General features: G+C 36.1%; 1 protein-coding gene across 1 annotated transcript in view; it reads right to left on the bottom strand.

Moving 5' to 3' along the window:
• The window catches only part of FAM117B (family with sequence similarity 117 member B), a 102,812-nt gene that overhangs the window by 40,128 nt on the left and 50,543 nt on the right, over nt 1-12,141 (bottom strand). The window contains exon 2 of the mRNA XM_043577514.1: nt 273-424. Within this exon, the coding sequence (XP_043433449.1) occupies nt 273-424 (152 nt within the window). The remainder of the gene's footprint in view (nt 1-272; nt 425-12,141) is intronic.

Genomic DNA, 12,141 nt, shown 5'->3' with positions numbered 1-12,141 from the left:
TGAGCCACCCTGGTGCCCCATAACAAATTTTTTTTTAATGTTTATTTATTTTTGAGAGAGAAAGAGAGAGAGACACACAGAGTGCGAGTGGGGGAAGGGCAGAGAGAGAGGGAGACACAAAACCTGAAGCAGGCTCCAGGCTCTGAGCTGTCAGCACAGAGCCTGATGTGGGGCTCGAACTCACAGACCGAGCTGAAGTCAGACACTTAACCGACTGAGCCACCCAGGCGCCCTTCCCCACCTCCCAAAAAAAAGAATTTTAATAAACCTACCTGTGTAGCCTTGTCCCTCATGCAAGGAGCAGCCTGCCCATGACTATCACGAGGCCAGTGCCCTGCAAGGTATGGAGCAGCAAGTGTATCCAGAGAGGAAGTGCGCCGGATAATACTAGAGGGGCTTGAGGATGGTGGTCGTGTTTTGTCACCTAGATTTAAGACAAATATATGTATTTTTAAAATAGATTAGGAAGGAAACAAAGTAGAAACTAAGTACTAAACTATGTGGAAATTCTCTAACTTAAAAAAAAACAAGTAATAAAAAGGAGTAAGTGACTAATTCATACAAACTTGGACAAATCTCCAGGGAATTATACTGAGTGAAAACAGTCAATCTCACATGGTTACATACTATATGATTTCATTTATATAACACTTTTGAAACGACAAAACATTTAGAAATGGAGGAGAGATTACTGGCTGCCAGGAGTCAGAGATGGGGAGGAACAATGAACTGGCAGAAGAAAAGCAGGTGTTATAAAAGGGCAACAAGAGGGACCCTTGTGATAAGGAGCTATTCAGCTTTACTGTAGTGATAGATACAAAAACATACAGAGATTAAACAGTATACAATTATACACATATACAAATGAGTTCAAGTAAAACTGGAAAAATCTGAAGTAATAAGAATAGATTATACAATGTCAATATCCTGGTTGTAATATTGTACTATGGTTCTACAAAATGTTATTACTGAGGGAGACTGGGCAAAGTGTACAAAACCTGTATTATTTGTTACAACTGTAATGATCTCTACAGGAAAAAAGAAAATAAGACAAATGTATATCTACCCATTTTAAAAATGTTCATCTTGGTTTTAAGATTAAATAAGTATAAGAAACAAAATACTTATTTATCATTATACCACCTATACTCAAGAGGATATAAGACAGCTAAGATAAAGTTACAGGGAAAATTCCATTTTAATCAGCTCTATATAACACACATCTTAGGGAGATTTTGTCACAATAAAACCATATTAACCAGGCTATAGGAACATTCATTGAAGCCACATATGCAAAAATCTTTTTCATTTCAAGCTACAGCATATAGATTTAAATGTGAGTTAAAAAAAGGAAAAAAAAACTTTAAAAATTAGGTAATGGGAAGTGAGAGGTGACAGAAGAAACACCTTTGTATCTCCTTTTTTTCTTTCATGGGAGAAGGAAATAGGCTTAGCTAATTTATACTTTAAGAAGGAAGGAAACAAAGGAAAGGCTTTAAAATACTAAACATATGCATAAATTGGACTGTATTATAATGCTATCATTCTAGTTCTATGTGATAAATACCTGTGCTCTTAAGCCCATATACAAAAACACTTTGAGACACCTATCTTCTGTTTGTATTACATTATGTCTTAATAAGAGTCTTGCACAGTTAACAAGTGTAAAAGTTCAGTTCCTGGTTATGTGACCCATATAACAAAAGATTCAATTCCACTAAAATAATAGTTACAGCACCTGTGTTGCTGATAATCATAAAGCTGCTTCAAAGATATGCCTCCGATACATAATTTGCTTTCAAAATGGCACAATTATTTCACTGAAACAATGCCTAATTGTTGCAAATACTAACCATCTCTGCATAGTCTTCCTTTTATAGTAAACACAAAATAAACACTGTATGTGTCCGTAAGTTCAAGAAAGCACATTCTCACATTATTATGACAAGTAAAAAGCAATAAATGTACATGTTCATAAATTTCCTCTAACTAAAAAATTAATCTCTACTGGACAGTCACATGACTGTTCTCAGCTAGGAAAAAAAAAAGACATACACTATGTGATCTGGAGTATATTCAGCAAAATCAAATCATCAGAAGCTTTCTGGTACCTCTTTCCTACCATGATGCTGCTTCAGTCACCCACCAGTGCACTGACCAAGCAGATCTTACTAATCGGTCTGATTCCATTTTGGAGATTTTTAATTATTGAAGAGTTGACTTTTCAACGAGGCCTCTTAAGACTATTAAATTTTCTATAATAGGGGCGCCCGGGTAGCTCAGTTGGTTGAGTGTCCGACTTTGGCTCAGGTCATGATCTCATGGTTTGGGAGTTTGAGCCATGCATTGGGCTCTGTGCTGATAGCTCAGAGCCTGAAGCCTGCTTTGGATCCTGTGTCCCTCTCTCTGCCGTCCCCCGCTCATGCTCTCTTTCTCAAAAATAAATTTAAAAAACAAAACAAAAACAAAACACTTTTAAATATTCTATAATGAAATGAAGAATAGAAAAATTATACATCATCATGTGTAAAAATACTAAACATTTTCTTTTTAGAACTCCCTTCCTATAACCCACTCATTTGAACATTTACTAAGGGTCTGTGAGCCAAGGCAAAGACCTAGAAATTAAAAAGACTTAAGTTACAGTAAGGAACACAGTCTACATCTAGCTTGTCATGATTCCATTTCAATCCAAGTTCCCAAAATTGACAGGATTTGGTGCCTAATTATAAGGGAGTTTAAGGATGGGAGGGAGTCTCAATAGTCAAAGATGACTCAAAGATTCCCATCCTACCTAAACAAAGGCTGTATTTATAAGAAGTCCAGGGGCTCCTGGGTGGCGCAGTCGGTTAAGCGTCTGACTTCAGCCAGGTCACGATCTCGCGGTCCGGGAGTTCGAGCCCCGCGTCAGGCTATGGGCTGATGGCTCAGAGCCTGGAGCCTGTTTCCGATTCTGTGTCTCCCTCTCTCTCTGCCCCTCCCCTGTTCATGCTCTGTCTCTCTCTGTCCCAAAAATAAATAAACGTTGAAAAAAAAAATTAAAAAAAAAGAAGTCCAGAGGAAAAAACTCTGGCAGCTGACAAGACCCTTCATGATCAGACCTCTTTAGCTTCATTCTGTTGCCTGTACTACCTCAATCTCTACACCAGGCTGAATGACCTACAGTTCCCAACAAGTACTGTGCTTTGCATGCCTCCATGCCTTTGTCTCTACCTAGATTTCCCTAGATAGCTCTTTCTTTGGTTTGGCTAATTCATGTTTAACCTTTCAAACTTCAGTTCAGATGTCTAAACTGAAATTCAAAATTCAGTTCAGATATTTCCCCTGGAAAATCCTTTTTTTTTTTAAGTTTATTTATTTATTTTGGGAGAGAGCATGCACGCACATGAAAGCCTGCACAGGCATGAGTGAGGGAGCAGAGAGAGAGAGAGGGAGAGAAAGAGAGAATCCCAAGCAGGTTCTACATTGTCAGCGCAGAGACCAATGTGGGGCTTGGACCGTGAGATCATGACCTGAGTGGAGATCAAGAGTAAGACGCTTAAGACTGAGCCACCCAGGCACCCCTCCCCTGGAAGATCTTCCTTGAACAGCCACCCAAGTCCAAGAACCACACCAACATCTAAGTCAAAAGTCCTACTGTTGTGCTGCCATAGCGCGGTTCACAGAAATAGTCCCTTGACTGTTCAGTGCTCTACTAAAGAATGAAATTTTGGAGGGCAGGAATTTTACTTCCCCTCCAACCCAATGATTAAGATGGTACCTGATATATATGCAGAGAAGACAATGCCTTCTAATGTTACTATTCTTCATAAACAAGGGCAAGCGTGCACCACACTCTTGTTAATCCAAAGTAAAACAACAAAGACAAATACTTCCTGGTATTACTTTCATGTGGAATCTTAAAAAAAAAAAAAAAAAAAAAGTCAAACTCATAGAAAAATTATTGCCAGGGGGCACCTGGGTGGTTCAGTGGTTGAGCATCCAACTGTTGGTTTTGGCTCATGTCATGATCTCATGGTTTGTGAGTTCGGGCCAGGCATCAGGCTCTGTGCTGACAGTGTGGAGCCTGCTTGGGATTCTCTCTCTCTCTCTCTCTCTCTCTCTCTCTGCCCCTCCCCTGCTCTCTCTCTCTTTCTCAAAAAAAAAAAAAAAAAAATTAAAAAAAAAAAAAGGAAAAAGAAAAGTGATGGCCAAGGCATGGGAAATAGGGAGAAGTTGATGAAAGGGTACAAACTTTCAACTGCACAATAAATAAATAAAGTCTGAAGATCTAACGTATAACATGGTGACTATACTTAATTATCATTGTATTGTACAATTAAAATTTACTGCATGTAGAACTTTAAAGGAGCTCCTGGGTGGCTGAGTCTCTTAAGTGCCCGACTTCAACTCAGGTCATGATCTCACATTTCGGGGGTTTGAGCCCTGCAATGGGCTCTGTGCTAACAGCTCAGAGCCTGGAGCCTGCTTTGGAATCTGTCTTCCTCTCGCTCTCTGCCCCTCCCCCACTCATTCTCTCTCTCTCTCTCTCTCTCTCTCTCTCTCTCTCTCTCTCAAAAATACATAAAACATTAATAAATAAATAAATGAAAAGATACATATGTGAGATGATGAATGTTATTTAAACAGATTAGAGGAATCCTTTCACAATGTATACATACACCAAGTCACTTTAAATATGTTAAAACTTTGTCAATTATATGTAAATGAAGCTAAAAATAAAACTAAATCAAAACAACAAAACAAAGGTTCAAACTTGACTTTGTTTTTTAACAATCTTTAAAGAAGTTAACTACTGCAGGGTGTGGCACTAAAAATAGCAGTCAATGCCTTGGGCTCTAAAGTTCAGAACTCCCCAACTATCTGTGACCAGTTCTGTTGGTTCCTGAGTAACTTCACCGGCCACAGTAGAGCATCCCAAAGCACAGCCCCTGGGTATTACATTAACAGATTCTATAGACCTTGTCAGATTTAGGTATTTGTAGAACTTAATCAGGTACTGCTTAAAGGTTGTATTCATATTCATTTGTTCAGTGAGGGAAAAAAAAAGTCTCACCTTTTTCAAATACAAAAATGATAAAATACTTATTGTAAAGAAATCTAACAACACAAATAAATGCCAATAGGACACCACTCAGAGATAACCATTTTAGTGAGTATTTATCTCAGAGATTTGTCTACCATTCACACACACAATTTTATATAAATAAGGCTCCATTAGGCATGCTATTACTTATTGTTGAGAAGTCAAATGAGCTTGTTGAGGACCTATTTCCATTGCAATAAATATAAATCTATAATACATCACCATTTTTAATAGCTGTATACTATCATATTGAATGGATATACTTAATCCCATAATGATAGACATTTCTAGAGGCAGATCAATATCTTTTTATATTTAATTATCTCTTTGTGAAAAAATTTCTAGACGTCAAATTATATATCCAAGGATACACATATACTAAAATTTTAAGTACTGCCACACAGCCTTCCACCAGAAAGGATTTTGCCCTCACAAGAATACTCATTTACCCACATTCTGCAGTGTACTTTATCATTTTCTGCCAATCTAAAAAAAGATTAAAAATACCTTTTTATTTGTATTTTGATTACTAAGTTATAAAATAACTCAGATTTTACTGGCAATTTATATTTTTTATACATTACCAGTATTTTTAAATATTACTCCTGATCTCTCTTTTAATTTTATAGAGATCTTTTCTTCTGTTGAAGAAACATTTAAAGGAGGTTCCTTCAGTTTCATTTTAGCTTCCTTTTCTCATTATTTTTAAGTAAAACAGTTAATTTTATGTTAAATACTATGCATAGTATGATTAAATTCTTATAAAAGTATATGCCTATTTATCCACTGTCTAAACTTCTTCCTACACACGCGCGCGCACACACACACACACACACACTCTCTCTCTTCCCCTCTTTCCCTCAAAATATCTCTGGAAATTTTATTTCAGACCTGCTTTTATTGCTCTTTGCTTTAATGCATTTGACAGATTTGATTTTTTTCTTTTTTCTTTTTTTTTTTTTTTACAAATTGCAGGTTTGTAGCAACCCTGAGTTGAAAAAGTCTGTGCCATTTTTCAAACAGCATTTGCTCACTTCATGCCTCTGTGTCACATTTTGGTAATTCTCTCAGTATTTCAAACTTTTTCATCATTAAATTTGTTATGATGATCCGTGATCAGTGATCCTTGATATTATCATTGTAATTGTCTTGGGGCACCACAAACCACACCCATAAAAGACAATGAACTTAGTTGATAAATGTTGTTTGTGCTCTGACTGCTCCACTGACCAGCAGGTTCCCCCTTTCTATCCCTCTCCTTGAGCCTTCCTTGAGACACAACAATATTGAACTTAGACCAATTAACAATTCTACAATGGCCTCCATGTGATCTCTCACTTTCAATCAAAAGCTAGAAATGTTTAAGCTTAGTGAGGAAGGTATGTCCAGAGCCTAGATACGCTAAGATAGTCCTCTTATACCAGTTAGCCAAGTTGTGAATGCAAAGGAAAAATTCTTAAAGAAAATTAAAAGTGCTACTTCAGTGAACATATGAATAAAAAGAAAGCCAAACACCCCTACTGCTGATATGGAGAAAGTTACAGTGGTCTAGATATAAGATCAAACCAGTCACAACATTCCCCTAGGCCAAAGACTAATCCAGACAAGGCCCTCTCTTCAATTCTATGGAGGCTGAAAGATGTGAGGAAGCTACAGAAGAAAAGTTGGAAGTTAGCAGAGATTGGTTTGCGAGGTTTAAGAAAAGAAGCCATATTGGGGCCCCTAGCTGGCTCAGTTGGTAGAGTGTGCAACTCCTGATCTCAGGATCATTAGTTTGAGCCCCAATTGGGCATGAAGTCTACTTAAAAAGCAAATAAATAAAAATAATGTTTAAGAAAAGAAAGAAAAAAGAAGCCATCTCTATAACATAAAGTGCAAGATGAAACAGCAAGTACTGATGTAAAAGCTGCAACCAAGTTATCCAGAAGACCCAGCTAAGATAACTAATGAAGGTGGCTATACAAAACAACAGATTTTCAACGTAGATAAAACAGTTTTATACAGGAAACGGATGCTATCTAGGTCTTTCACAGCTAGAGAGAAGAAGTCCATGCCTGGCTTCAAATCTTCAAATGAGAGGCTGACTGTCTTTGTTAGGAATTAATGTAGCTGGTAACTAGGGTGAAGCAAATGCTCACTGACCATTCTGAAAATCCTAGGACCCTTAAGAATTATGCTAAACTACCCTGCCTGTGCTCTATAAATGGACAAACAAAGCCTGGATAACAGCATATCTGTTTACATAGTTTACTTAATATCTTGAGCCCACTGTTGAGACCTACTGTTTAGGAAAAAAAAAACAAAACTCCTTTCCAAATATTGCTGCTCACTGAGAATACACCTGATCACTCAAGAGTTATGATGGAAATAGGCAATGAGATTAATGTTTTCACGCCTGCTAACACAACATCCATCCTGTAGCCCATGGGTCAAGGAGTCTTTTTGACTTTTCAAGTGTTATTATTTATGAAATACATTTCATAACACTATAGCTGCCTAGATGGTGATTCCTCTGTTGGATGTGGGTAAAGTAAAATTGAAAACCTCTGGTAAGGATTCACCATTCTAGACACCATGAAGAACATCTGTGATTCATGAGAAGAGGTCAAAATATCAATATGAACAGGAGTTTGCAAGACATTGATTCCAACCCTCATGGATGACTTTGAGGGATTCAAGACTTCAGTGGAGGAAGTAACTGCAGATATGGTGGAAAGAGCAAAACCAGAATTAGAAGTAGAGTCTGGAGATATGACTAATTTGCTGCAATTTTATGATAAAACTTGAACAGATGAGTAAAGAAAGTAGTTTCTTGAGATGAATCTGCTTCTAGTGAAGATGCTATGAAAACTGTTGAAATGACAACAAAATAATTTGAACATTACATTAACGGAGTTGATAAAGCAGCAGCAGGGTTTGATTTGAATTCTGAAAAAAGTTCTACTGTGGGTAAAACTGCTATCAGAAAGCATCACAGGCTACAGAGAAATCATTCATGAAAGGTCAATCAATGAAGCACTTACTTTAAGAAATTTCCATAGCAATCCCAACCTTCAGCAACCACCACCCTGATCAGTTAGCAGCCATTAACATCAAGGCAGGACCCACAAGCAAAAAGATGACGACTCTGAAAGTTCAGATGGTGGTTACCATTTTTTAGCAATAAAGGATTTTTCAAGGGGCGCCTGGGTGGTTCAGTCAGTTGGGTGTCCGACTTCAACTCAGGTCATCATCTCACGGTCTGGGAGTTCAAGCCCTGCGTCGGGCTCTGTGCTGACAGCTCAGAGCCTGGAGCCTGCTTCAGATTCTGTGTCTCCCTCTCTCTCTGCCTCTCCCCAACTCATGCTCTCCCTCTCAAAAATAAATAAAACTTGGGAAAAAAAATTTAATATTTTTCAATTATGTACCTTTTAAAAAATATATAATATTATTGCACAGCTTAATAATAAGCTACAGTACAGCACGAACATAATTTTTATATGCACTGGGAAACCAAAAAACTAATCTGACTTGTTTTATTGCAACATTCACTTTATGGGGATGGTTTGCAACCACACCTGCAAAATCTCCAAGGTATGCCTTTATTTTGGATCCAAGTCCTCTGTCAAATATATGTAGCTGAAAATTTCTGCCTAGTCTGAGGTGTGTCTTTTCCTTTTCTTAATGATGTTTTCTGAAAAGCAATTTTTAATTTCACTATAATAAATTTATCAGCTACTTCTAACAGTTTGTGTTTTTTACTTCCTAAGAAATCTTTGCCTACCCTAAGATCAAGATTTGCTTCTAAGTCATCTTCTGGACATTTTTCTAAATTTTTTCAACGTTTTTTATTTATTTTGGGACAGAGAGAGACAGAGCATGAACGGGGGAGGGGCAGAGAGAGAGGGAGACACAGAATCGGAAACAGGCTACAGGCTCCGAGCCATCAGCCCAGAGCCTGACGCAGGGCTCGAACTCACGGACCGCGAGATCGTGACCTGGCTGAAGTCAGACGCTTAACCGACTGCGCCACCCAGGTGCCCCATGGACATTTTTCAATTTTAGCTTTCAAATTTAGATCTTTGATCAATTTAGATTTCATTTTTGTGTATAATCTGATCAAGGATTATCAGTCCCCACCCATTTATTCCAAAACCATTTGTTGAAAATATTATATCTGCCCCCACAGAACTAACTTAAGGAATCTTTACTGAAATATATGGGCTATTTCTGGATATTCTACTCTGCTCCACTCATCTATATCTCTGTCCACAAGCAGTACAGTATAAGTTCTTCAACTTTAAATTGCTGTTTTTCAATACTGTTTGTCTACTTGCATTTCAATATAAATTTTAGGTCTTTGCAATTTTGTATAATTCTAAAATTTAATAATAAAAAATCAAATTTTATGTATTTTTAATGTAAATTTTAAGACCAGAATAGGAGTCATAGGAGGTAAAATACTTAGTTTATTCCTGATCTTGAGGAAAGAAAGATGTTAGCTGTAGGCTAACATAGCTACAGGCTATTATATATAAACATATATTATACGCTTATATATAAGACAATAAAGCAGGCTTTAGTTAATGAAGTTATCTTCTATTCTCAGTTTCCTGAGAGTTTTTAACAAGGATGTTTAATTTTGTCAAACACGTTTTTCTGCATAAACTGAGATAACAGTGATTTTCCTTCTTTGCCCTTAGATAACAGGGTGAAATAGTCAAGTATCATTATTCGTGGTAATTATGTACTATAAAGTCTCCAATGAACACTGAAATTGTGAACACTGAACCACTGTTCCTAGTGGATACCCAAGTTTAGACCCCTATGAGCCTCTGATTACAACATTTGTAATAATTAATTAATAAACAGCTTTAAGTGTTTCTGTTTAAAGACACCTTACTTAATACACAGGATTGATTCATAAACACTGAAATCATGGCCAACATCACTATAATTCATGCCTAAACAAAGTTTATCTAACACACATATTTTCTCCATAAGGCACATAACGACCTTCTTGTGATTAGGAAGACAAGATTGCACATCAGCACTACACTTGGAGGCCATTTTAAAGAAAAAAGCAAAAACCAAAAAATGGGAAAAATGTAACACTAAATAGACTGTGAAAAGAATACTTGTTTACAATAGGAGAGCTGAAAGAAAGCAGAGAGCTTTGACCTCAGTAGGGAATATGTGTATTGGGTGACTCAAATTTGTCATTAAATGTCTGCAAGTGATCCCAAGTGTCACAAGTACTGACTTTTAAGTTACAAATAAAATTCAGCTAGTGGGCAAATTTTCAAATGTGGAATCTCTGAATAGTAAGGACTGTATTATTATTATTATTATTTTTTTTTTTACTGTTAAACTTACACACTTGGCAAAAACTCCACTTAATCCTGATATATCATCATATTTATACTGCTGGATTTGACTTGATAATATTTTGTAAAGGAGTTTTATGCTTGTATATGAAGGATACTGTTGTGTAGTTTTCTTAAAATGGCTTTATATGGCTTTGATATTGGTGTTATACTATCTTATAAAATGAGCTGGGAAAAATCTCTCCTATTTTCTGAAAATGTTTAGGGACAATCATTATTATTTTTTTCTTAAAATTTTGATAGAATTCACATTTGAACTATCTGGCCAGTTTTTTTTTTTATGAGTTTTTAATTATGAATTCAATTTATTTCATAGATATAAGGATGGTTAAAGGGATATTCAGGTTTTCTATTTCTTCTTGTGTCAGTTTTGGTAGTTTGTCTCTTTTAAGGAATTTGTCTACTTCATCTAAATCGCTGAATTTACTGGCATAAAGTCCACAATGATCCTTTATTATACTTTTAATTTATGCATGATCTGTAGTAATACCCTTTCATTCTTGGCACTGTTAATTTGTACCTTTTTTTCCTTCATCAATCTAACTAAAGTTTTATCATTTTTATATATCCTTTCAAAGAACCAGCTTTTGATTTCACTGATTTTTCTCAATTATTTTATCAATTTTCTAAATCACTGATTTCGGTTTTATTTCCTTCCTTCTACTTTCTGTTTAATTTGCTCTTCTTTTTCTAGCTTAAAATAAACGCTTAGAAAATTACTGATTTTAAATTTTTCTTCATTTCTAATACAAGCATCTTTCAAAATTATACATCCCCACCCCCTGCAAAACAAAACAAAACAAAACAAAAAACCTATACATTTCCCTTTAAGCATGTCTTAGCTGTATCCCAAATAGTTTATGCTGCTTTCATTACCATTCAATCCAAAATATTTTCTAATTTCCCAGGACACATGGGTGACTGTTGGTTAAACATCCAACTCTTGATTTTTGGCTCAGGTCATGATCTCATGATTTGTGAGATCAAGTCCCACATCAGTGGGCACTGTCAGTGCAGAGCCTTCTTGGGATTCTCTCTCTCCCTCTTTCTCTGCCTCTCCCCTGCTCCCTTGCTCTCTCTCTCAAAATAAACTAAAAAAAAAATTTTTTTTTCTAATTTCCCTTGTGGTTTCTTCTTTGATCCATGGATTATTTACAATTGTTTTTTCAATTTCCAAATACTTTCCATATAGCTGTTGCTGATTTCTAATTTAACTGTTATGCTCAGAGAACACTTCTATATGATTTCATTCTTTTGAAGTAAATGAGACTTATTTTATGGTTCAACATATGGTATATCTTGGTGAATGTTCCATGTGTAGTTGAAAAGAATGTGTACTGTGCTACTATTACATGCTCTATAAATGTAAATTAGGTTATGTTTCTTGATAATGTTGCTTAAGTCTTCTAACTGCTTACTTATTTTCTGTCTACTTGTATTATCAATTACTAGGAAAGGAATGTTGACCTCTGCTTCATGAATTTTGAGGCTTTACTAATGGAAACATACACACCTAAAGAACACGTTGCTGATAAATTGATCCTCTTGTCATTATGAAATATCTCTCTTTTTCCTTATTCTTAAGTCTACTTTAAAGAGTAGTTAATATTCTAGCTTTCTTACACTCTATACTCAGTTTTGTGCAGTGTGTATTTTCCCACCTTTTTACTTTCAACCTATCTGGTTCTT

This window comes from Prionailurus bengalensis, chromosome C1 (assembly GCF_016509475.1).
Source record: "Prionailurus bengalensis isolate Pbe53 chromosome C1, Fcat_Pben_1.1_paternal_pri, whole genome shotgun sequence".
In the NCBI taxonomy this organism is placed as follows: domain Eukaryota; kingdom Metazoa; phylum Chordata; class Mammalia; order Carnivora; family Felidae; genus Prionailurus; species Prionailurus bengalensis.
This window is presented reverse-complemented; position numbering and strand designations above follow the sequence as displayed.